The sequence below is a fragment of the Mastigoproctus giganteus genome, chromosome 7 (assembly GCF_048544385.1).
Source record: "Mastigoproctus giganteus isolate SK-2022 chromosome 7, ASM4854438v1, whole genome shotgun sequence".
In the NCBI taxonomy this organism is placed as follows: Eukaryota; Metazoa; Arthropoda; class Arachnida; order Uropygi; family Thelyphonidae; genus Mastigoproctus; species Mastigoproctus giganteus.
The window spans coordinates 71,908,560-71,934,903 of NC_143581.1; the positions used below are offsets into that span (position 1 = coordinate 71,908,560).

General features: G+C 39.2%; 1 protein-coding gene across 5 annotated transcripts in view; it reads left to right on the plus strand.

Moving 5' to 3' along the window:
• Positions 1-26,344, plus strand: part of LOC150082988 (uncharacterized) — a 1,785,507-nt gene that overhangs the window by 1,345,904 nt on the left and 413,259 nt on the right. For all 5 annotated transcript variants that reach the window (XM_090377722.1, XM_090377724.1, XM_090377725.1 and 2 more), the window contains one exon: positions 19,152-19,348. In XM_090377722.1, the coding sequence (XP_090233848.1) occupies positions 19,152-19,348 (197 nt within the window). The remainder of the gene's footprint in view (positions 1-19,151; positions 19,349-26,344) is intronic.

The window sequence follows — 26,344 nt, forward strand, 5'->3', positions numbered from 1 at the left end:
AGACACTTAGCAGAGATGTGCCCATAACCAAGACATTTGTAGCATTTCAGAACTGGTACAAAATCACTGAATCTGTGGGATGACCAGCCCAGAAAAATTCAATCCTGGCTGTCTAGGAATCTCCTTATCCTGGAGGACACTTCTATAACCGAGTTAAGACGACCAAGGGTCCGTGTATTGGTGGAAAAGTGAATTTTCATCTCCTTAAGGGCTTCTTCCTTGCTCATGGATTCAAAGAGATTTCTGTTATACACCTCCTCCAGCAGGTCATCTTTTTGGATCAAGCCATCTACATCAAACACAATTAAACTTGGTCCCCTGAGTTTGGGGGTTTCAAAGGTGACAGTTAGGTCTTCAGCCGTGCCGCAAGGCTTGATCTGTTCTAGATCTGACTTAGTGGCTGCTTCCAATATTATCCTTTGGTTGCAAATTTTGCAAATTCTTTTGATTTGGAGATTGTCTAGTTTTGGTTTTATCTTCTTTAGAATGGTGTCCTTTACTCCATTGCTGTCTGGGATGTCGAACCCATCTCTAGCTTTTATAATCAGCATGTGCTTGTTCTGTGTGGTAGGGATCTGAGGTAGTTTGAGTGCAGCAGCATAAGACAACTGGTGCTGAGTACCTTCATCAGAAACTTGGTTGAAGAGTAGCCCAGTATTCAGAGCTGCTATAGTTGGATTTTTGGTTACTTCAGATAGGGTTTGATTAGTTTGTTGGAGTTGGGCATTGGTGGCCTTCAGCTGTTCATTTTCTATAATGACCTCATATAACTTTTTCTCTAAAGAGCCCCAGAAGCACAAATTTTGTAATGATACAGCCCTGGTGATGCTGTTTTTGCTACAGAGGCAGCATTCCATTTTGCACCTCAGTTTGTGCATAATTTTAAGGTTGGAAAATCTTTGCTGAATAAATTCGCCATTTCATCCCATTCCTCTTCATTCCCATTCCCATTGTTTATGGGGGAGTGAACCAGATGCTTCGGGTCTTTTGAAAACATTTTTCTTGAGGGGAGGAAGTTTCTTTGTGGATGCTGCGGGAGCACAATCGCTGTTCCTCCCATTACAATTGGCATTGTCGCTGCCAGGAGAGTTGTCCATGGCTGGTATGCTATGTTCATTTGCTGTGGAAGACTTGTTTTGTGATCCGAATTTTGTTTCTAGTCATTGGGATCATGGAGGGAACCCCCTCCGAGTTTCTTCCCCCGAAGACTGGTGCAGTTGCCTGCAGTAGCACAGCGAAACGCTACGATGTGTATTTCCTTTGTCAGCCATTATGCAGAGCTATAGCAGCATATGTCAAATCAAGCATTAACTGGGGAGGGGTAGTCAGTTTACTTAAATTCTGCAGTAGAGTCTGAGGAAGAACAATAGTATTTAAGTCTAATGGGTTAACTACAGGTGGTCGCGGGCGGGTCTGACTGGCTGAAGCCAGTCAGACCCGCCAGTGGCAGTAGTTTGCTTCGGCTTTAACAAATGACAATGGCAGTAGTTTGCTTCGGCTTTAACAAAATTGTTCAAAGACAAATTAAAATTAAAAGTTACTTATCTGCCATAAATCCTGTGCCTCCATGACCCATATGATTGGAAAGCTTTTGGCATCCACTATAAGATGATATCCATCATATTGGATAATAACCTAGATTTTTTACTAAATTTAAGTCACTTTAGGGAGCACAATTGACCATCATCTTGTACTACTGGCCACCTGGTGGCGAATCCAATCAGGGATGACAGTATAGTTTAGGGCTAAAGCCTCAGGTTTATACATGCAGTTATTCATTTATCCTATAGGATTGTGAAACATTAATAAGTTCCATTCCAAATGGTAAAAAATATATTTAGCTTGACATATATTTGCAATATTATGAATAGTATTGGTGGTGGCAAATGATGCAAGGAAGCAAGCTTATGCAAGCGTGTATGCAACATCAGTATAAAAAAAAAACCTCTACCAAATCATTTGTCTATCCCCTCTAATAATTCAGTACTCTCAAGCTGAATGCAAATATCCACACTTTATTTTGAAACCATCCTTTTTCAGTTTAAATTTACGTCTCCTTGTGTGTGTCATTTGAGAAAGATGAAAAGAGTAAGGATGTCATTCCATCATCATTTTGTTTACTCAATCTATTTAAAGCCTTTAATACTTAATCAGGTGTCTTGGCAGGTGCCTAGTTTTCATATGCTGCAATTCTGTGCACTAATTCCAACAGAACCACATCCTTCCTGAAATGAGGCTTTCAAACCTATATTCAGTACTCAACGTGTATCTATTATGTTATACAACAGGATAATCATTGACAGGGAGAACCCCATGGTCTACCGTAGTAGTCCTGTCTGCACTGCTTAGAGAACTTTGTATAATTACCCTTAGATAATTTTGATTCTTCAACACCTTGTATGTGTGTGTGTTAAATTTTATTAGTAGTAGCATAAAAAAAAAAATCTCTTTTGTGGTAAGCAGGGCTGTAGTGGAGGGTATACGCTGCATACCTTCTGAATTTTTTTAGGTGAATAGCACATACCTTCCGGTTTTTGAAAGACTTGAAAAAACAAATATTATTAAAATATCTACTGAAAATTAAAAAAATAAATTTATTAGAATTTGATTCTTAGGTAAGACTTATAATTTTGTTATTTTTAATATATATATATATATATACACAGGGTGATCCAAAAGTCAGTAAACAATTAAAGAATTGGTGTTTCAGCGAATTTTTGACGTATGATAACAAGATTAGCGCAGAAATGCATAGAATTATGTGTATTTTTTCTTGAAATAATGTCAGAATTTGTTCCAAATATGTCCGCCAGGTGTGCTGTATCATTCATGGTGCTGTACCATGAATGATACAGCAATAAAGGCACACTTAGCTGTTGTTCTGCAATAAAGGCACTGCAGAACAACAGCTAAGCAGTTTAGTGAACGTTTGGGAAAGAAAAAGAAAAGAAGCTAAGCGGTCATGTTATCATTACCGATAAAGCACTGTTGGTGAAATGTTATTATCTTAACGCTGAATCTGCAACTGCAGCTTTGCAATCTTTCTGTCAGCTGAAGGGTATGCGATGTGGTAAAGGACCATTGACTGTTGCAGGACTAAAGATGATGATTAAGAAATTTGAGAGAACTATTTCGTTACAAGCTTGTCCATGAAGTGGAAGACCATCAACATGTGTTACAACTGTGGCTGCAGTTGCGGAAGACATGGATACTCTAATGGCATCATCATCACATGGAGAAGCAAGCTCTCGTGAAATTTCATGTCAAACTGGCGTCCCATGTGGGAGTGTGGAGAGCACTAAGAGTAGTTCTTCATAGATATCCATACAAAATTAAACACCTTCAAGAACTTAGGCATCCCAATTTTGCAAAGCTAGAAGCATTTTCATTATGGTTCGCTCAGTGAATTGAAGAACGTTAGAACTGGCTGTCAAATGTTTTGTGGACGGATGAAGCCCATTTCACTCTCAATGCCAATGTATGTCTTAACATACACAATTGCAGAATTTGGGTAACGGAAAACCCTCAAGCTTACACGGAAACTCCATTGCATCAGTCAAAAGTAATGGTGTGGTGTGGATTCACCTCTTCTTTTGTAATAGGGCCATTTTTCTTTCAGGAAATCAGTGGCTCTGGTTTTGAAACTGTCACTCTCACAGGTCAGCATTATGCTGACCTGTTACGAAACTGTGTTATCCCTAGCCTGGGGGAAAGGCAAGCTTTGAATGTTGTGACATTCATGCAGGATGGAGCACCACCCCACACCCCATATTGCTTCTCCTGTGAAACAACTGTTACTCTCAGCATTTGGAGAGAATCGAGTGATAAGCCATCACTTTCAGCATGAATGGACACCAAGGTCTCCAGACCTGACGCCCTGCAATTTTTAGTTATGGGGCCCTGAAGTCACAGGTTTACAGAGATCACACACCATCATTGGCAATGCTAAAAGACTCTATACGACGGCAGGTATCAATGATACCTCCAGAAATGCTGTTTTATGCTGTCCATAACATTGTTACTCGTCTTCAGGCAGTGCTTAACAATGAAGGCTGCCACATTGAACATTTACTATAATGAGGTGCTTTGTGGTATTACAGATCAAGTGCCACCTGGTGGACATATTTGGAAATAATTTTGACATTCTTTCGGAAAAAAAACCCACGTAATTCTATGCATTTCTGCGCTAATCTCGTTACCATATGTTAAAAATTCACTGAAATGCCGATTCTTTAATTGTTTACTGACTTTTGAATCACCTTATATATATATATATATATATATATATATATATATAAATTTTACGACTACAGCACTGGTGGTAAGAGTACCCGTTTGTGTTCTTGACTAATCTGGTTGCTCTTCTCTGCACTGATTTCAAGAGATCCACATCTTTCATAAAATGAGGCATCCTGACCTGTATGTAGTACTCAAGATTTGGCCTAACTAGAAAAAGTGAGCCCCAATGCAAAGTTTAGTGTGGGACCCCCTGAAAATATTTGTTTTGGTAAAAATAAAAAATTAACAATACAGCCGTAAACATGTATTTAAAATCTTTATCAATACAATATAAAAACAAAAATAATAATAAATTCTGTAAATATAAAAATTAAAAATAAATTCTGAAAATTAAATGAAGTAATATATTGACTTAAGTAATCTAGAATGGTTTTTGTCTAGATTTGGCATTGGCAAAATCATTAATTAATTTAGAAACATCCATTCTTTCATCTTATTGTACTTTTATGCTAAGTAGTGCTAGTGCTGATAGATGTTGTTAACCCATGGTGTTTCTTAAATAATTCTTAATTAATTTTAATTTTGAGAAAGAACGTTCTGTGGTTGATACAGTAACCAGAATTGTCAAAAATAATATCAATAAGGAGCACACTTTCGAAAAACTAGCACTCATGTCGTAGTATTTTACTATGACTAGTTCTGCAAATTCACGAATAGTTTTAATTTTTGCAATTTCACTTAAAAGTGAAGTAGTAATTGCATTGAAAATGATTTAGAAAAGGCACTTGACAATTTCTGTTGCACCTTCTCCTTATTTTTTATAATGGAATTTTCATCCATTTGGATTAATTGAGTTGGAGTAAGAAATGCAAACAAGTCAGAAAATGTATTTAGTCCTTGAAACCTTTTGTGCAGTTGAGTTAGTCATTAAGTCAATTACATGATAAAAAATGTTAACTTTAAAGAGCAGTTCTTCATTTTCAAATCAGTAGTTTTCTGCTAGTTCATCGAAATGTTTCTTAACAAATCGCCTCCATTCATTTACAAATTGACAAGGTATACCCCATTCTGCTCAATAGATGATGCTTCCTTGACAATATTTTGAAATTCATTTCTTAATTTTTCACTTGATTATACAATGTTTCTATGCCCAATGCAGCTTGACCAATATCTATATTTGTTCTTTGCAAAATCGTTGATGTTGAATTAACACTCAACAAGATATTTTTTGTCAGTACGCTGGTTAACACAAAATCAAAAATTTCAATATTATTTTTAATCCGGATGGCTTCCAACTTTTCATTCACTTTTTGATGATTGTATGATAATTTTATTTAATGCCATTAGCAAATCAAGAAATCTCAATTTCATAGCATTATAGATGCAAGCCAACTAGACCAACGAGTTTGATTTAAATTCTTTAATACAATATTGCATTCACTTGTAATTTGAGATAACAAGTCCCAACAGTTGATACTAGCCAAAAAACATACATATTTTAAACAATGCTGAAATAGTTGGATCTTTCCTGTACTCCATTTACTGCATCATTAATAATGAGATTGAGATTGCAATAGTAATACTATACTCAATAATAATGAGCCCAATAAATGGGCCTCTACCCCCAATAAGTGGGCTCCTATTTGACTTGGCCCCTGTAGTTACAAATTCTTAAAAATTGCCCTGGAAGCAGCAGCTATGCTAATACCATTTCACCTCTATTCACTGCAATTTCACTTGTTTTGTGCAGCTAGCTAACAATAAACACTTCGTGTGAAAAAAATTATTGTTCGTAGACATAGTAAATTTTATCATAAACATAACTAAAACAAACTTACATCTTTACTCAATTAAATTTTTTTCTGTTTCGGGCAGGAGGGCAATGGGCCCCCTTTCGGTCGTGGGCCCAATGCACCGGATTGACTGCATTGGCATAGTTATGCCACTGGTACTTCCAGTAGGATAATATGCCATGTCACAAGTCCAGAACTGTATACAGTACTTGGTTCATGGAACATGAGAATGAAGTCAGTCTACTATGGAGACCTTCCCAATCACCAGATCTCAGTACAATTGAGCACTTATGGACATGGTGGAACAAGATCTTTGGAGTGGAGATCTGCAACCATCCAGTTTGCAACAACTGTGGAAAACAATTGAGGCAACATTGACCAACATCCCTGTGACATACTTTCAGCAATAGTTCCAGGAGGCCCAAAAAAAAAACGGAGAGGAGAGGGTGACATTGGAGTAGATTTGGGAATGCATTGGGAGATAGTGTACAGAATAATTGGGGTTGTAGTAGGAGGAATCCCCTCGGAAATAGCAAGGGAGAAGGTTCAAGGAAAGACTAAAGAAGATGGACCCTTAAGAGGTGTGGGCAGCCAGAAGGTCCTATCAATCAGGCCAAGTCCCTCACTAAGGAGGTACTAGGAGCCAGCAAGCTTCTTCCAGAAAACAAAATTCCCACCCAGGCAGTCCCTGGTCAGCAACTGTCAGTCCAGTTCCTGTAATAATATCTATACATAGATCCCACCCAGTTTGTCTCAGTCAGCAAGAGTGTCCAATCCAAGGATAGGAGGGCTTGTCTGGGAGGAGGTCACATTTTGGTTGATTGTCATACCAAGGATAATTGTCAGGTCTAGGGCGATCCTCACGAAGATGTCGTCGATGGATCCATTCAGTTTGTTGGGTAAGGCTGCACAAGGAGGCAAAGAGGCACCATTGGCAATGCATAGGGGAATCATGCCAGGGTTTGCATTCACTGTCTCCTCTTGAATGCTCTGTTTGCATAAAGAGAAAAGGCTTGGAAGTTGTCACTGGTGGTAACAAGAACAGTTGCATTTATGTTAGAAGTGACGCTGGTGACAAGTTGCAGTTCGAGCTGAAGATCTGCATAAAGGGAACAGCCAAACAGAACATGATCGGAACATGAAAAGGTCTAGTCAGGTCTAGGGCGATCCTCACGAAGATGTCGTCGATGGATCCATTCAGTTTGTTCTGTAAGGCTGCACAAGGAGGCAAAGAGGCACCATTGGCAATGCATAGGGGAATCATGCCAGGGTTTGCATTCACTGTCTCCTTTTGAACGCTCTGTTTGCATAAAGAGAAAAGGCTTGGAAGTTGTCACTGGTGGTAACAAGAACAGTTGCATTTATGTTAGAAATGACGCTGGTGACAAGTTGCAGTTCGAGCTGAAGATCTGCATAAAGGGAACAGCCAAACAGAACATGATCGGAACATGAAAAGGCCCCGATGATGTTCGGAACATCATCGGGGCCTTTCTATCACCCCACAGTGACAGAGGGGGTGATAGAAAGGCCCATTGGTATAATTTTAGGCTCCCATGGCCCATGAAGAGAAACACAGCAAAGAGCCCCACTTTAAGCCATCGAAGCTGTTCCTTTGAGAATTCAGTTACGGTTGGAAAAAATCTTGCTGTGACCCTTCCGTTTGGGATATTGTTCCAGCTTTGTTGCTAAATTTCAATTAGCTTTATTCTTATTCTGGTTCTCTCTGTTTCAGTAGTATGAGTTGGGTCCACTGTAATTCCACCAATAGTGGCAGGGATACCTTTAGCATTAGTATTAGTAGAGGCATACGATGCAAGAAAGCAAGCTTATGCAGCATCAGCCAAAAAAAAAAAATGCTCCCATTTCACCATTCCGTTCATTCCAAATACCTGTCCAGTACAGACTTAAATTTATTAGCATTAGCATTAGTAGAGGCATTTGATGCAAGAAAGCAAGCTTATGTAGCATCAGCCAACAAAAAAAAAAAAAAAAAACCACTTCCACTTCACCCCCCTGTTCGTTCAAAATACCTGTCCAGCTGAGCCTTAAACTTATTTAGGCTATCAACCTCCACCACAAGGGATGGAAGTCTGTTCCACCAACCAACCACCCGCTGGCTAAAGGCAAATTTCCGCACGTCTATCCTACATCTGTCTTTCCTCAATTTGAATTTATGCCCTCTCAGGTGATTTTTCTGAGCTAGAGGAAGAATCCCATCAGCATTGAGCATGCTTAAACCATTCAAGGCTTTATACACCTCTATCAGATCACCTCGCTGGTGCCTAGTCTCCAGACACTGTAATTTGCAAAACTTAAGCCTTTCTTCGTAAGAGCACCCCTTTGTTCCATTCACTAATCTTGCTGCCCTTCTCTGTACTCGTTCCAGCAGCTCTACATCCTTCTTGAAATGAGGCCTCCAGACCTGTATACAGTACTCTAGGTGTGGCCTGACCATCGCCTTATACAATGGAATAATCACCTCCTTATCCCTGCTGGAAAAATTCCTGTATATCATTGACAATACTCCATGAGCTACTCTTGCAGCCCGTCTGCACTGCTCAGAGAACTTCATATCTGCCTGCACAACCACCCCCAAGTCCCTTTCATTCTCTACCACTGTCAGTGTTGTACCACAGAGTTGATACGTTGCTCTGGGGTTGCTGTTTCCTGTAGTACTTTACATTTGTCAATGTTAAACTTCATTTGCCACCTCTCAGCCCATCTGCTCAACCTTTCCAGATCCTGTTGCAGCAGCATAGTGTCAGTAGTGTCCTTGACAACCCTGCCAACCTTTGTATCGTCTGCAAACTTGGACATTAAGCCCGATATACCATCATCAATATCATTTATAAATACAGAAAACAATAATGGACCCAACACTGAACCCTTAGGGACTCCACTAATAACATCAGTCCACGATGAGCAGTGTCCATTGATTACCACTCTCTGTCTTCTCCCCCTCAACCACCCCTTTATCCATAGCAGCAATTTGCCTCCAATGTCACACTGCTCCAATTTGTGTAGCACTCTTCCATGTGCAACAGTATCAAAAGCCTTTCTAAGATCCAAGTATATGATATCAAAGTTATTCCCTGCATCCAGTTCTTTTGTGACTGCATCATAGTATCCAATCAAGTTGGTCAGGCAAGACTTCCCCTTAACAAAACCATGCTGTGTCTGAGCTATAACTGAAGTCTTGTCTAAATGATCCTGCAGTGCTCCTTTAACTAGTGCCTCCATTAATTTTCCTGGAACAGAAGTTAAGCTCACAGGTCTATAATTACTTGTGTCAGCCTTTGATCCTCCTTTGTGAATTGGGGTCACATTTGCACATTTCCAGTCTATGGGTACCTCCCCTGAGTCCAAGGAAGCTCTCATAATTATGGCTAAGGGTTTGCTTACTTCCTTTGCTGCCTCCTTTAATATAACTGGATAGATCCCATCCACCCCGGGTGCCTTTCTTGTGTTTATCTTCAACAGTTTCTCCTCCACTTTACTCCCAGTTATTTCAAGATTCTGTAGCTTACTGCTAGAGTTGAATACACCTCTGGCATTCCCCTCGCTGAATACCTCCTCATGTGTGAATGTCGATGCAAAATATTCATTTAGTTTGTTAGCTACCTGAGCAGGATCATCAACAGTTGACCCATCAATATCAAGTGGACCAATCTGATTCATCCCCTTCCTTCTAGAGTTTACATAAGTAAAGAACTCTTTGCTGTTTTTCTTTGCATCCCTTGCCAAGGATTTCTCGTAATCTGCCTTCGCCTGCCTAACCTCCTTTGTAACTTGGTTGCATATCAACTTGTATCTATCATAGACTTCTGTGTCATGTGTTAATTTGTATGTATCCCATGCATTTTTCTTCTCTGCCATATGCCTCATTAGTTCATCTGACATCCATTTTGGCCTAAACCTTGAACAATATTTCTTAGTTGGTATGTAAAGCCTAGTAGCTTCCAAGATAAGTTCTTTGAATGCTTCCCATTTTGAATTTGCTGTTGGTAACATCATCAGTTGGTCCCACTGTATAGAATTTAAATACTGTCTCAGTCCATCGTAGTCGCCTTTACGGAAGCAATAACCCTTCCCTTTACCCCTAATGGTAGTTACCTCTTTGAGTAAATCCCACTTCAGCACACTGTGATCACTGCCACCTAGTGGTTCATTTATCTGCAGATTCTTAATGCATGAAGAATCACTGCTGATAATCAAATCAAGAGTATTACTCCCTCTAGTTGTCTCCCGAACATGCTGATGTAGAAAACAATCATCCAATAAATCCACAAAAGCCCTGCTAGTGTGTGAGTAACCAGCCCCCAAAATCCAGTCAATATCTGGGAAATTAAAATCTCCCATTATAAGACACTCTGATTTACTGGCCCACTCTATTTCCCTGTACAGTTCCTTATTATACTCATCAGAGTCATTAGGCCTATAGCACACTCCTACTCTCAATTTTGATCTCCCAATGTTTATGTCACACCAAACTGACTCCACACTGCACTGTCCAGCGATGTCGACTGGCTTCACTTCCTTGGTTTTTATGTGTTTCTTAACTAATAGCATAACACCTCCCCCCCTTCCTATCCTTGTAGACGTTGTACTCCCCAAATTGCAGTTCCGCATCCCTTATATCTGTGTGACACCACGTCTCTGATATCCCAACAATATCTACCACCAAATACGGAGGATGCGGAAAGGTCAGAGAAGGACCACAGCATATCCCAGGAGCAATATGGCCTTAGTTGCTAATGTTCCTAAAAAAAAAAAAAAATAACCATTCAAGGCTTTATACACCTCAATTAAGACCTTTAGCTTGATATGCTGTGGGGAAGCATGTTGCGATGAGTTTTCCTAATATATTACCAGGTACAAGGAGAAGAGCAAAAGGACGGTAAGAATATGGGCTACCTGGAGTTTTATTAAGGTTTTTCAATAGACTCTTTTAACTGTGCTATTTTCCAGACAAGAGAAGATGCCATCACACAGACAGGAATTGTATAGGTTTTCAATGATGGTCGGCGAGATGGACCAAAATCTCTTAATAGCTTTGACCTAACAGAGTCCAGACCAGAGCATTTTCCTGACCTGGTATATTTCACAGCTTAGTCAAGTCAATCTCCTGGAATGTAAATGGGCATTTCTTTGGCCTGAGTGCAATATGTAAGATGAGCAATACGCATCCCAGTTTGGATATTAGACTCCATAGAGGAATCGGTGAATTGTGGTTTATGGAAGAGTATATGCCTGCAGGCTGTGTATTGTCTGTCACAAGTTTTTAGATCAGCCCCCAAGGATCACTGTTGCCTTCTCTGTCAACAAGGGCCTCCCAGGACTACTTCTTTTTGTGCTATATGGCCATGCGGAAGGATCTGCGAACATTTTGTACGTTTTGTAGCCTTGCTATATTGAATGCCAGTCTCATGTTCCTTCTTGTTCTCTCATTCAGTCCCTAAGTGTCATGAGGGCTCCTGTCCACTAAGGGGACATGGTCCTATCTTCTGTTGTGGTAGAGCATTGATGCTAGGCATGCAGTATCAATGGCACTTTGGATTTCTGCAGCCTGTGCATTGGCAGGAAGGCAGTGCAGACAGATGTTGTTCTGTGGAGTGGCAAAGTTCAATATTTTCCCATCAAATATATTGCAGTTAGCTCCTTTAACATGAAATCTTTTATTTTCTTGTTGATTTTTTCATCCATTGGATGTTCTGAGACAAGAGCTAATAGTTAAGGGGATGGATTTATGATTGCTGCCCATCCAGTTCATATGTACATGCCAGTTGATGACTGGTAGATGATCTGATTAGTAAGTGCAATATCTATGAAGGACTGTCCTGTGGGGATAACACATATGGGAGGATGCCCAAATGTGTTAAGGATCTGTAAATTGTTGGCTGCTATACGCTCCTCAGGAAGTTGACTTTTGAGGTTAGTACAAGGGCTATTAGCATTAGTTGAGGCATATGATTCAAGAAAGCAAACTTATACAGCATCAAAATTGAGAGTAGGAGTGTGCTATAGGCCTAATGACTCTGATGAGTATAATAAGGAACTGTACAGGGAAATAGAGTGGGCCAGTAAATCAGAGAGTCCTATAATGGGAGATTTTAATTTCCCAGATATTGACTGGAATTTGGGGGCTGGTTACTCACGCACTAGCAGGGCTTTTGTGGATTTATTGGATGATTGTTTTCTACATCAGCATGTTCGGGAGGCAACTAGAGGGAGTAATCCTCTTGATTTGATTATCAGCAGTGATTCTTCATGCATTAAGAATCTGCAGATAAATGAACCACTAGGTGGCAGTGATCACAGTGTGCTGAAGTGGGATTTACTGAAAGAGGTAACTACCATTAGGGGTAAAGGGAAGGGTTATTGCTTCCGTAAAGGCGACTACGATGGACTGAGACTGTATTTAAATTCTATACAGTGGGACCAACTGATGATGTTACCAACAGCAAATTCAAAATGGGAAGCATTCAAAGAACTTATCTTGGAAGCTACTAGGCTTTACATACCAACTAAGAAATATTGTTCAAGGTTTAGGCCAAAATGGATGTCAGATGAACTAATGAGGCATATGGCAGAGAAGAAAAATGCATGGGATACATACAAATTAACACATGACACAGAAGCCTATGATAGATACAAGTTGATATGCAACCAAGTTACAAAGGAGGTTAGGCAGGCGAAGACAGATTACGAGAAATCTTTGGCAAGGGATGCAAAGAAAAACAGCAAATAGTTCTTTACTTATGTAAACTCTAGAAGGAAGGGGATGAATCAGATTGGTCCACTTGATATTGATGGGTCAACTGTTGATGATCCTGCTCAGGTAGCTAACAAATTAAATGAATATTTTGCATCGACATTCACACATGAGGAGTTATTCAGCAAGGGGAATGCCAGAGGTGTATTCAACTCTAGCAGTAAGCTACAGAATCTTGAAATAACTGGGAGTAAAGTGGAGGAGAAACTGTTGAAGATAAACACAAGAAAGGCACCCGGGGTGGATGGGATCTATCCAGTTATATTAAAGGAGGCAGCAAAGGAAGTAAGCAAACCCTTAGCCATAATTATGAGAGCTTCCTTGGACTCAGGGGAGGTACCCATAGACTGGAAATGTGCAAATGTGACCCCAATTCACAAAGGAGGATCAAAGGCTGACACAAGTAATTATAGACCTGTGAGCTTAACTTCTGTTCCAGGAAAATTAATGGAGGCACTGGTTAAAGAAGCACTGCAGGATCATTTAGACAAGACTTCAGTTATAGCTCAGACACAGCATGGTTTTGTTAAGGGGGAAGTCTTGCCTGACCAACTTGATTGGATACTATGATGCAGTCACAAAAGAACTGGATGCAGGGAATAACTTTGATATCATATACTTGGATCTTAGAAAGGCTTTTGATACTGTTGCACATGGAAGACTGCTACACAAATTGGAGCAGTGTGACATTGGAGGCAAATTGCTGCTATGGATAAAGGGGTGGTTGAGGGGGAGAAGACAGAGAGTGGTAATCAATGGACACTGCTCGTCGTGGACTAATGTTATTAGTGGAGTCCCTCAGGGCTCAGTGTTGGGTCCATTATTGTTTTCTGTATTTATAAATGATATTGATGATGGTATATCAAGCTTAATGTCCAAGTTTGCAGACGATACAAAGGTTGGCAGGGTTGTCAAGGACACTACTGACACTATGCTGCTGCAACAGGATCTGTAAAGGTTGAGCAGATGGGCTGAGAGGTGGCAAATGAAGTTTAACATTGACAAATGTAAAGTACTACACATGGGAAACAGCAACCCCAGAGCAACGTATCAACTCTGTGGTACTACACTGACAGTGGTAGAGAATGAAAGGGACTTGGGGGTGGTTGTGCAGGCAGATATGAAGTTCTCTGAGCAGTGCAGACGGGCTGCAAGAGTAGCTCATGGAGTATTGTCAATGATATACAGGAATTTTTCCAGCAGGGATAAGGAGGTGATTATTCCATTGTATAAGGCAATGGTCAGGCCACACCTAGAGTACTGTATACAGGTCTGGAGGCCTCATTTCAAGAAGGATGTAGAGCTGCTGGAACGAGTAAAGAGAAGGGCAACAAGATTAGTGAATGGAACAAAGGGGTGCTCTTACGAAGAAAGGCTTAAGTTTTGCAAATTACAGTGTCTGGAGACTAGGCACCAGCGAGGTGATCTGATAGAGGTGTATAAAGCCTTGAATGGTTTAAGCATGCTCAATGCTGATGGGATTCTTCCTCTAGCTGAGAAAAATCACCTGAGAGGGCAAAAATTCAAATTGAGGAAAGACAGATGTAGGATAGATGTGCGGAAATTTGCCTTTAGCCAGCTAGTGGTTGGTTGGTGGAACAGACTTCCATCCCTTGTGGTGGAGGTTGATAGCCTAAATAAGTTTAAGGCTCAGCTGGACAGGTATTTTGAAAGAACAGAGGGGTGAAGTGGAAGTGGGGTTTTTTTTTTTTTTTCGGCTGATGCTGCATAAGCTTGCTTTCTTGCATCAAATGCCTCTACTAATGCTAATGCTAATGCTAATGCATCAGCCAAAAGAAAAAAAAAAAGCCTCCCCATTTCACCTATTGGGATGTCACCTTCTAGCTACTTGTCGGAGACAGTGTTCCAAGTGAGTGGACCAAGGAGTGATTCCTGGGGACAACCCCTGGCAGTGTCCTGGGTAATTGTCTTATGAGTTGAGAAAACAAAAACCTTCCTGTCCTGTATATAAACAAAAACTTTCCTGTCCTGTAGATAAATAAAAACCTTCCTGTCCTGTTCCTTGAGGTGGAGTAGGCATTAGCATCAGTAGCAATCAGAAGAGGTTTGTGAAGTCTGAGGATAAACTCTTCAAGTTGATCCAAGAAAGGCTGTGTCAGTTGATTATATTGACTGCATTGCATGTGCATGGAAACATGGAAATGATGAACATCTGACGAAAAGAATCTTCCAAGCATGCAACTGCAGCATGTGAGGTGCAAAGGCCATTCAATTTTGTTATGGTGACTGAGGAATCGTTTACAATGGCAGCACAACACCAGGCCACAGTATTGCCTCCGGCCCCAGTGGTGATCATGCTTGAGGCTACAGTCATGTTGTCAGTGGGAGAGACCCTTTGTAAATGTATGGTTCTTGAATTAGTAATACTTACATTTTATTTTTTTCTGTTGCTATTTTAGAAAATTTAGTCAAGACCGGAAGCAATCTTTGGCAATTATGTCAAATGAACTTCAGATTTGGTTTTCAGTTGAGGTTACTTGTATATCTGTTATTATTTATAATTAGCTTTCAGTTTGGTCATTTCCCCAGTTTTAAAGATATTCTGGGCAATCTTCCTTCTTATAGGAGTGGTTATATGCTTATTTCTGGCCTTACAATTGGGGCAGCTGGCCAGTTGCTCCTTGTTTGGGAAATCAGCATAGACATGGCTGGTGCTGGCACAGTGGCCACTTGTATTGTGCTCCTGTCTTCATGATTTTGCTGAGTGTCCATAACCCAGGCACTTGAAACACCTATAGATGACAAGGAAATCTTTCATCTTGTGGCCAGTCCAGCCCAAATAGACTATTTCATCTTCTGGTCCCACCAGCACCTCAACCAAGCAGTTTTGGGTGTTCTTGTCTTTCAATCTTGTTGTAAATCTAAATATGATTGCATTTTTTATTTCATCCACAGATTATGGATACTCTGTGGATGAGATAAAAATGATTTGTTGGTGATTCATCTCTTTTGGCACATCAAACAAGAGCATGGTAGGTCCAATCTTCTGGGAGTACTTTCCTTGACCTTCATATCTTCAAGTTTTTTGCAGTCCTTCGCTTTCTGTAGTTTGGTGGGGATGCCATCTCTATGAGGACTCTGTTGTCTCTAGCTCTTCTGATGTTCTTAATTGATGTTCTTCGCGTCATTTTTGAGGCTTGGTGGTAAGCTCTTGCTCAAGCTCCTTACTTGTCCTTGATTTGGTATCTTCCCTTGGTTTTATTATCAGAATGTGTTTGGTTTTTGATTCTCTTCTTTCTGGGGCTTTCTTTGGCATAGATGAGCTGACCACCGGAGGATTTCTGGCTGCTGTCTGTACAAAGATTGCTTGCTTCTGGGCTGTTAGGTGCATAATCATTGTTTCTTTCTCCTCAAACTTTGGTTTAAGGATCTGATTTGTACAATTGGGTGTTGGTTAAACTTCTCAACATCCATCCACACCTTATCAAATTCCAGAACCATCTTTTCAGACGCTCTATTACCCTCCTTGAGAACCACCTTCCTCAATATAGCTCTCAGGGCAAAAGGGCATTTGTTAGGGTTGTCCAGAAGGGGGTTACTCAAGTAAGTTGGCAACTCATTACTTAATAGTTGACCATACATGGCTTTTGGGGAGGATGCAGATGTCTCATATAAGGTGGGTGCCTGGTTCAAAGGAGGTAATTGTTCCTCCTGCAGTCTTTTTAGACATGCTGACTGGGTCCATGGGGTTTCTGGTTCACTATTATTCTCAGCCTCCATGTTAAGGTTAGAGTAAGGTAACAATCTACTGGTTCTGTGTTTATAGTAATAGTGAAAGAATCTTCGCAGAAAGAAGACCAAGAGAAAAGTTCTTCTCTAACCAAAGAGCAAGAGTGAAAGTCTCCCATAGAGGAGTACAGCTTTTAATGTGGGTTGAAAGAATATTAAGAGAGGTAGTCTGCAGTGCCACAGGGGAACCAAGAGCAGGAATACATAGACAGTTAGTTCCCGACTTTACGAGTTAATTCATTCCCATCGCCCGCTCCTAAAGCGAAAACTCGTAAAGCAGGAATTTATTTCCCTTGGACATTATGTTAAAAATAGGGTTACATTCTCAACAATGAAATTAGTTAGCTAATTGGTTTATGTTTAAACAATGATTGATTTATCCAAAGAAATGAAAATGTAGCCTGTAAAATCAAGCAAATTATAATAATAAATAAATTATTTATGACTTAGAAATGTTAAAGAATGTTTATTCTTCATCATCATCATTGACTAAATGCGCACTCATTGATCACTCATCATTATTGGCTCAGAACTCATTGGTTTGTTGCACAAGGAGTAGTCTTCTTCAGAAATGCTTCAAGAGGCATTTTTGAGGTTGGTGGTAAGCTCTTGTTCAAGCTCCTTACTTGTCTTTGATTTAGTATCTTCCCTTGGTTTTATTCTTCCAAGGTAATCTTCTCTTTTCTTTATAAATTTCAATAGCATGCATAGGCATTTTTTAACGGAATGCACAAATTGCAACTAACACGATTTTTGTGGAGTAACAAGTTTACGAAGCTTAAAAAAAAAAAAGGAATGAAGAGAAGATTCTGAAATTCTATTTATGTTTTTTACACAATTGAAGATTTCAGTAAAGGAGTAACACATTTTACCATAATAACGTAAAAAAAACCACACAATTCCACCTATCGGTATTTTCGCAAATGCAATAACATGGAGTTTACTACCCATTTATAATTGCTTGCAGTAACAGAAAAGCCCAATAACCCAGAAAGTGCAAATTGTTTTTATTGTTTTATGGTCATGACCTCCAGAATTCAGAAATGCGTTTTAGAAAAATTAGTATAACTATGAAATATGCAAAATGAATTTTGCATATTTCATAGTTATACCCAGTTTTCTGCTATGAAAGGAGTATGCACACAGAGAGTGCTAATTTCCATATTGTTAAACCCTTCTGTTCAGTATCTATAACAAGATAGTCTTTTAGAATGGCTGTTTTATGATAATTGTTCACTAAGCAAATAAGCACATACATTCCAAGATCTTGTGTCCAAGCTATAAATTGTGGGGGGACAAGGTCTCTTCTGTCAGAATTAATACGAATTACACGTATACACTAGATAGTTAAAACTGATTGTGTGCATGGAGATAATCAAATCACCAAAAAAGATATGTTCTATTCATTTGCACTCAGTGATGTTCTGATTCACTCAGTCCAGAATCTTCCAGTTTAGCTTTCATCGTTAGGAATATTCAAACTCTTCCACCCCTTCCTATGACTATCACCATTAGGTCTGGCCCAAAATCCCGACAGCCAAAATCCCGACAGCCCAGAATCTCGGCAGTCGAAAATCCCAACAGCCCAGTATCTCAACAGTATCCACTATATTGTAAAAATATATTAATACAATTCTATATATTTATTAGTTTTTTAGTAAGTAAAAATTTACCATATTAGATTAATTTTGTATAGAAAGAATATAAAAAATAAAAATTTTAACAACAAATACCTCTATCAATTTGAAGGTCATGTTTCTGTTACAGAAACAAACAGTTTTAAAATATGATCGGCAAGTAAAAACAACTAAATTAAATTTACTTTATTATATTGCATTTAATTGGTAATTTTTCAAGTCGAATTTTGGTATTTGTATAGGGCTTTTGAGCAATAATAGGTATAGCATTGAAATTCTAAAGATAAAAAATTTGAAATAAGAATACTTTCAGAATATGAATTTTGGTGGCTGCATAACATTTGTCATAAATATCATTAGCATAACTAAAACTGTAATTATACAGATATTTGTTATTAACTATACTTTCACGAATTTCTTTGAGAAGTACATTAGACATGAAAATGGGTGCCAGCAGGATATTTCGAAAGAGGTAACAGGAAAAAATATCTAATTTTCTTCTTATTATATTAATACTTAAGATTATTTTAGTGTTATTATTAAGATCCTTGAAGTATATTAAGATTATTATAATACTTTTTTTTAATTTTGATTATAATTTGTATGAATTTTTGCAAATTTTAATCTGTGATTTTGATATGATTAAACTGTGATTATTGTCAGTAATGTGTTTTTTGTGAACTGATATATATATATATATATAATAAAATTTTAATATTTTTAGTGGCAGTTTTGATTACATGAAAAACATTTTTTATTGCAAAAACAGTTTCTGAGATGTAGACTCTAACTTTGTTTTTTTTTTTTCAATACAATCAGTATGTCGGGATTTTGGCTGTCAGGATTTTGTCCTTTCTATTGAGGGTAGGTTCCTACTAATTGGGGGAAGCATCATATTGCTCCTGTAAAATAATTATTGTTTCTTAATATAGTAATCTTTTTTATGTTCATATATGTTAGGATGCTTAACAGCATGGGATTATGGGATCAGCAACACCAACATGCATGTTATCTTTCTGGTGGTCTACAAAGAAGATTGTGTGTTGCATTGTCCTTTATTGGAGGATCAAAACTGATTATATTGGATGAACCTACAAGTAGCGTGGATCCGATAGCCAGAAGATTTATATGGGATTTGATTGTAAAATATAAAAAAGGTAAATACTTGTTGCAGTTAAATTATTATTATTTTTTCATGGTATAATTCTGGTAAGTGAATGTCATGGTGAATAATCATATATACACTGATGAGCCAAAACATTATGACCAGCAAGTCGTTATACAAATTGAAGCAATTGCAGGTGAACTATGGCATGTGCATGGATTGGGACGTGATATAAAAACACCTGATACTGATCTCCGTTAATCAGTGTTACTCTTGTTCTTCAGATGGAAAAGGCAGCAGACTTAAGCAAGTTTGACAAAGGCCAAATTGTAATGGCCAGATGACTGGGTCAGAGCATATCCGAAATGGCACGGCTGGTGGGGTGTTCACGGTCAGCCGTGGTTAGTACCTACTGAAAGTGGTCCGAAGAAGGAAATCCCACGCAAGGTGTTGGATGACCACGGCTCATCGATGCTTGAGGTGAGCAAAGGTTCTCCTGCATGGTACGTGGCAGCAGAAAGGTGACTGTGGCACAACTTGCCAGTAATTGGAATGCTGGTGACAGGAGTAATGTGCCACCACAATACACAGTACATTGAACCCTGCTGAAAATGGGGCTGCGTAGCCACAGGCCACTCCGAGTGCCCATGCCAACCACAGTTCACTGGCAACAGCACCTACATTGGGCACGTGAGCATCAAAACTGGACCTTGAGTGATGGCAGAAGGTCGTCTGGTCCAATGAATCACATTTCATGTTGCACCATGTGGATGGCCGGGTATGTGTGTGTCATTTACCTGGAGAAGTGATGGCGCCTGGATGCATTGTGGGACGAAAACAAGCCGGTGGCAGCGGGATCATGCTTTGGGTGATGTTCTGCTGGGATACCCTGGGTCCAGTCATTCATGTGCCGGGCACTCTGATGCCTACCACCTATGTAAACATCATTGCTGACCAGGTATACCCTTTCATGGCAACGGTGTTCCCCTCTGGTGGTGCTGTCTTTCAGTAGGATAATGCACCATGCCACACGACCTGGATTGTTCGAGACTGGTTTGCAGAACAAGAGGAAGACTTCAAGTATTGCCCTGTCCTCCAAATTCCTCAGACATCAATCCCATTGAGCATCTGTGGATTGTGTTGGAACAGCAACTCCGATCTGCAGTGTCTCAACATGGACCTTACAGGAGTTAAAGGACCTGCTGGTTACGTGTTAGTATCGATACTACAAGACACATTTAGAAATCTTGTAGCATACATGCCTTGCCAGGTACGAGCTGTTTTGGCTGCACATGGAGGACCAATATCATATTAGGTAGGTGGTCATAATGTTTTGGCTCATCAGTGTACATTCCTTATTCTCAATAAAATGTAAGTGAACCAAATACCTTCTATTAAGTCAGTACAATCATCCCCCCCCCCATAATCTTCAAACTCATTACACTTATTTCACTTCTGTTTCAAAGCTAATAACTTTATTAAATGAAAGTCTGAAGTTAAGTCATTGAGTTTTTCAGTCACACAGCAATTCAGATATCACTTATAAAATGCTTTGATATATAGTTATACTGAGAGTTTGAGATGGGGGGCACATAACTTCATAAATATTTTAAAATTGCCAGGAAGTGGATGTTGCCATTTCTTAAAATTTAGAGGTGCTAATTTTTTTTAATAGTTTCTAGAAATTGCTTTTCACGATTCAAAAACAGGTGGAATATTCATTATCTTGGAGTTCAGAGTTGATCTTTTAAATTAATTAGTTTTCCTCATACTGAAAGAAAAATAACTAAATTATATTTGGGCAATCCTCAAACATAATCGGAATTGTAGAATGTGGGTCATATTAGTAGTAGTGAAACAATGATAAATAAATATTCCTTTCTATTATTAGTACTGTACTTCTCTTACTGTTATTATTTGATGATTCTGTAATGGTTTCCATTTAAAACAAAATTGTATATCCCAGGATTGTCCTAGTATATGAGGGGTGGTCAATAAGTATTTACCCTCACTTAGAAATGTCTGAGTTAAGGATTTGATATTGTATATATATATATATATCACTAAACCTCATGAGTTGATGTGTATTTATTTGATTTTCTAAATCTGTTGGTTATTACTGAACTATAGTGCCATGAATATAGCAAGAGGTGGTATGACGGAGAAAGTTGAGGTCTGACCCATTATAAAATTTCTTCATTTCCAAAATAAAGGGTAAAAACAAATCCAGAAGGAGAAGAAAGCTGTATATGGTATGATTTCCCATCATCTATGGAAGGGATTTCCCATCATACAAGACAACTGAAAAATTAGAAAAGACAGTTCAGGTGGAGCAAAACTATGTGCACGTGACCCAAGAGAAGAGAGTCCCATCTCAGCCACAGACCCTACCATTGTGACTAAAGTGGAACAGTTTGACCTTGATGACAGATGTGTGATAAATTTTGCAGTGAACATTAGCCATTGTCTATTTACATCGTAATGCATGAATATCTGCACATATCCAGGATGACAACCCAGTGGGTTCCTATTGCTGAAATCTCCTCACAACCTGCACAGGAAAAAGTACTCTGGATAATTGTATGAGGTTTTTTTAGAGGAGAGTGTTAATAATTTTTTTTGATCGAATTGTAATAATGGATAAATGGTAGATATATCATTATGACCCAGAAACAAAATAGATGAGCAAACAATGAAAAACATTGATCTTCACCAACCCCCAAAAGAGTAAAATTTAGTAAATTTTAGTAAATAAATTTGATGAAATTGAAATGCTAGTCAAGACATCAAAGGTAGATATTGTTGAGATATCAGAGGCGTGGTATAACACAAATGCAAAATTGGAATTTGGGGAGTACAATGTGTACAGAAAGTACAGACAGGCTAGCGAGAGAGTAGAAGTTATGCTGTTAGTTAAGAAACATAAATTCTGAGGAAGTGCATCCAGTTGACATGGGAGGACAGTGCAATGTTGAGTCAGTTTGGTGACATATGTACTGGGAGAGCAAAAACTCAATTTTAACTTCCCAGATATTCACTCGAACTTGTGGGTTGGTCACCTGAACACTAGCAAGACTTTTGTGAATTTATTGGATGACTGTTTTCTACAGCAGCAGCATGTTAAAGAAGCAACAAGAGAGAGTAATACTCTTGATCTAACTATCAGCAGTGATTATTCATGCATTAAGAAACTGCAAATAAAGGAACCGCAAGGTGGCAGTGATCACAGTGTACTGATGTGAATAGGATGCATAGGCAGGCGAAGTCAGGTTACGAGAAATCTTTGGCAAAGGATGCAAAGAGTTCTTTACTTATGTAAACTCTAGAAAGAAAGGGATGAATCAGTTCGACCACTAAACATAGATGGATTGACTATTGATGATCATACTCAGGTAGCAGATAAACTGAATGAGTATTTTGCATCTACATTCACACATGAGGAGTTATTCAATAAGGGGAGTGCCAGAAGTTTATCAAACACTAACAGGGAGCTAAGTGATTTTGTAATAACTGAGAGAAAAGTGGAGGAGAAATTGTTGAAGCTAAACATAAGGAAGGCACCTGGAGTGGATGGGATCTCTCCAGTTATATTAAAGAAGGCAGCAGAGGAAGTAAGCAAACCCTTAGCCATAATTATGAGAGCTTACTTGGACCTAGGGGAGGTCCCCATTGACTGGAGGTGTGCAAATGTATCATCAATTCACAAAGGGGGTTCAAAAGGTGACACAAGTAACTACAGACTTGTTAGCATAACTTGTTCCGGGAAAAATAAAGGAATCACCAGTAATAGTTAAGACACAGCATGGGTTTGTTAAAAGGAGGTCTTGTCTGACCAATTTGATTGGATATTTTGTGGTCACAAAGGAACTGAATGCCAAATGCCAAAAATAATTTTGATATCATATACTTGGATTTCAGGAAGCTTTTGATACTGTTCCACATGAAAGACTGATGTACAAATTGGAGAGGTATGGCATTAAGGGTAAGTTGCTACAATGGATAAAGGGACGGTTGAGTGCAAGATGACAGAGAGTGGTAAACAATGGACACTACTCATTGTGGACAAATGTTATTAGTGGAGTTCCCCAGGGTTTGGTGTTGGGCCCATTGTTGTTTTGTATATTTATCAATGATACTGATGAAGGTATATCGGGTTTAATGTCTAAGTTTGCAGATGATACAAAGGTTGGCAGGGTTGTTAATGGCAGTAAAGACAGTATGCTACTCCAACTGGATCTAGATAAGTTGGGAAAATGGGCTGAGAAGTGTCAACTGAACCGAAACATTGACAAATGCAAAGTACTGCATATGGGTAGCAATAACCGAAGAGAAACATACCAACTGTGTGGTACCACACTCAGGGAAGTGGAAAGTGAAAAAGACCTGGGGGTAATTGTGCAGTCAAATATGAAGTTTGCTGAGCAGTGCAGAGTGACTGCCAGGCAATTCATGGAGACTTGTCAATGATATATAGGAATTTTTCTAGCAGGGACATGGAGGTGATTATCCCGTTATACAAGCCAATGGTCAGATCACAACGAGAGTACTGTGTACAGGTCTGGAGGCCTCATTTTTGGATGGATGTAGAGTTGCTAGAACAAGTACAAAGAAGGGCAACAAGATTGGTGAGGGGAACAAAGAGATGCTATTTCCAAGAAAGGCTTAAGTTCTGCAAATTGCAGCACCTGGACAATAGGCACCTGTAAGGTGATCTGATTGAGGTGTATAAGGCCTTGAATGGGTTGAGTCAGCTGAATACTGATGGGATTCTTCCTCTTGCTCAGACTAAGAACGTGAGGGGGCACAGTTTCAAATTGAGGAAAGATAGTTGTAGAATAGATGCGCGGAAATTTGCCTTTAGCCAGCGGGTAGTTGATTGGTGGAACAGGCTTCCATCCTGTTCCACAAATGATGAACTGTGCACCGTTGAGTCAGTTTGGTGTGACATAAGCACTGCGAAAACAAAAATAAGAGTAGGAGAGTGTTATAGGCCTAATGACTCGAATGAGTACGATGAACAGTTGTACAGAGAAATGGAGTGGGCTAGTAAATCAGAATGTCTTATAATGGGGGATTTTAACTTCCCAGATATTGATTGGAACTTGTTGGTTGGTCACTCACACACTAGAAAGACTTTTGTGGATTTATTGGATGATTGTTTTCTGCAGCAGCATGTTTGAGAGGCAACCAGAGAGGGTAATACACTTGATCTGGTTATCAGCAATGATCATTAAGTATTAAGAATTTGCAAATAAAGGAACCACTAGGTGGCAGAAATCACAGTGTACTGATGTGGGATTTACTTAAAGATATAATTACCATCAGGGGTAAAGGAAAGGGTTTTTGCTTCCGTAAAGGTGAGTAAAGTGGTCTCATACAGTTTTTAAATTCTGTGCAGTGGGATCAACTGACAATGTTACTAACAGTAAATTCTAAGTGGGAAGCATTCAAGGAATTAATTGTGGATGCTACTAAAAGGTTCATACCCGTTAAGAAATATTGTTCAAGGTTTAGGACTAAATGGTTATAAAATGAACTAATGAGAGTCGTGACTGAAAAGAAAAATGCATGGGATGCATATAAATTATCAAGCGACTCAGAAGCCTATGGCAGATATAAGCTAGTCTGTAATCAGGTCACAAAGGAGGTTAGGCAGGTGAAGGCAGATTACGAGAAATCTTTGGCAAAGGATGCTAAGAAAAACAACAAGGATTTCTTTACTTATATATATTTTTTTTTATGTGAACCCCAAACACGAGAGGTATTAGAACCTATAGTACTTGGTACCGTGCTTAGGTTGGAAGTTGAGAAGACAAAAGAAGATATTTGTTGACATTGGACTTGAACTTCTGTAGATTGTAATTTTCAGGAAATGCGTATGAGGGAAGGTTGTTCCAGAAAATGGCAGTTGAATGAATAAATGAGGAAAATGAAAAGTTGGTTCTGTGGGTTTGAAGTTGGACAGTAAATGGATGTTGGCTGGTGGCAGCACATGTTCGGACTGTTTTGAAAGAGAGAGCAGGAATTATAGAAGCCAATTGAGAAGAACAGTGCCCATGGAAGTACCTGTAGAAGAGGCATGCAGCAGAAACAGTACGTCTATGAGAAAGTGAGTGGAGAGACTCTGTTAGAGATGAATCATTAATTAACCTAACTGCCCTCTTCTGAATGGAATCAAGAAGCCTGAGAGAGGTTTTGGGGGACCCACCCCAGATGTGGGAACAATATTCCATGGCAGGGCGGATTTACAATTTATACAGAGTGAGCAGCTGCTTGGAAGAAAAGTAACGCCGAGAGCGAAAGAGAAAACCAAGTTTTTTTAGATGCAGAGGAAGCAATATTTGTAATGTTCTTGTGCCAAGAGAGATTACAAGTCAGGGTAATCCCCAAAAGAGATATATCATTTTGCCTAGAAATTGGAGTGTCACTAAAGATAAGCACAGGAGCAGAAGAATCCTTTTTGCGGGATATAAGACAAGGCTGAGTTTTAGAAGGGTTGAAATCAACTAAATTGTCTTTGCCCCACTGGAGAATTACCTGAAGATCAGCATTTAAGGAATTGGTAGCAGATTTTCGAGAAGTTGAAGCTGATTGAGCAGCACAAGGTTTCTCAAAATGGAAAGTGGAATGCAATGCGCTATCATCGGCAAAACTATGGATAGGATTTCCAGTCAATGGAAGAAGGTCATTAATATATAAGAGGAAAAGAGTGGGGGAAAGAACTGAACCTTGGGGGACACTGGCATTAGTGGAGAAGTTAGAAGACAGAGAGCCATCTACCATCACCCTCAGTGAGCGATCAGAGAGAAAACCGGATAACCAATTACTAAAAACAGTTGGCAAACCATAAGATGGAAGCTTGTTTAGAAGACCTTTATGCCAAACATGATTGAAAGCCTTTGAGATGTCAAGAGCAACTACTTGTGTTTCACCGAACCTTTCCATTGAATTAGTCCATAAATGGGTAACATAAGCCAGAATATCACCAGTGGATTGACACTGACGGAACCCATACTGGTGATCTTTGATCAGACAGAAGGTTTCTAGG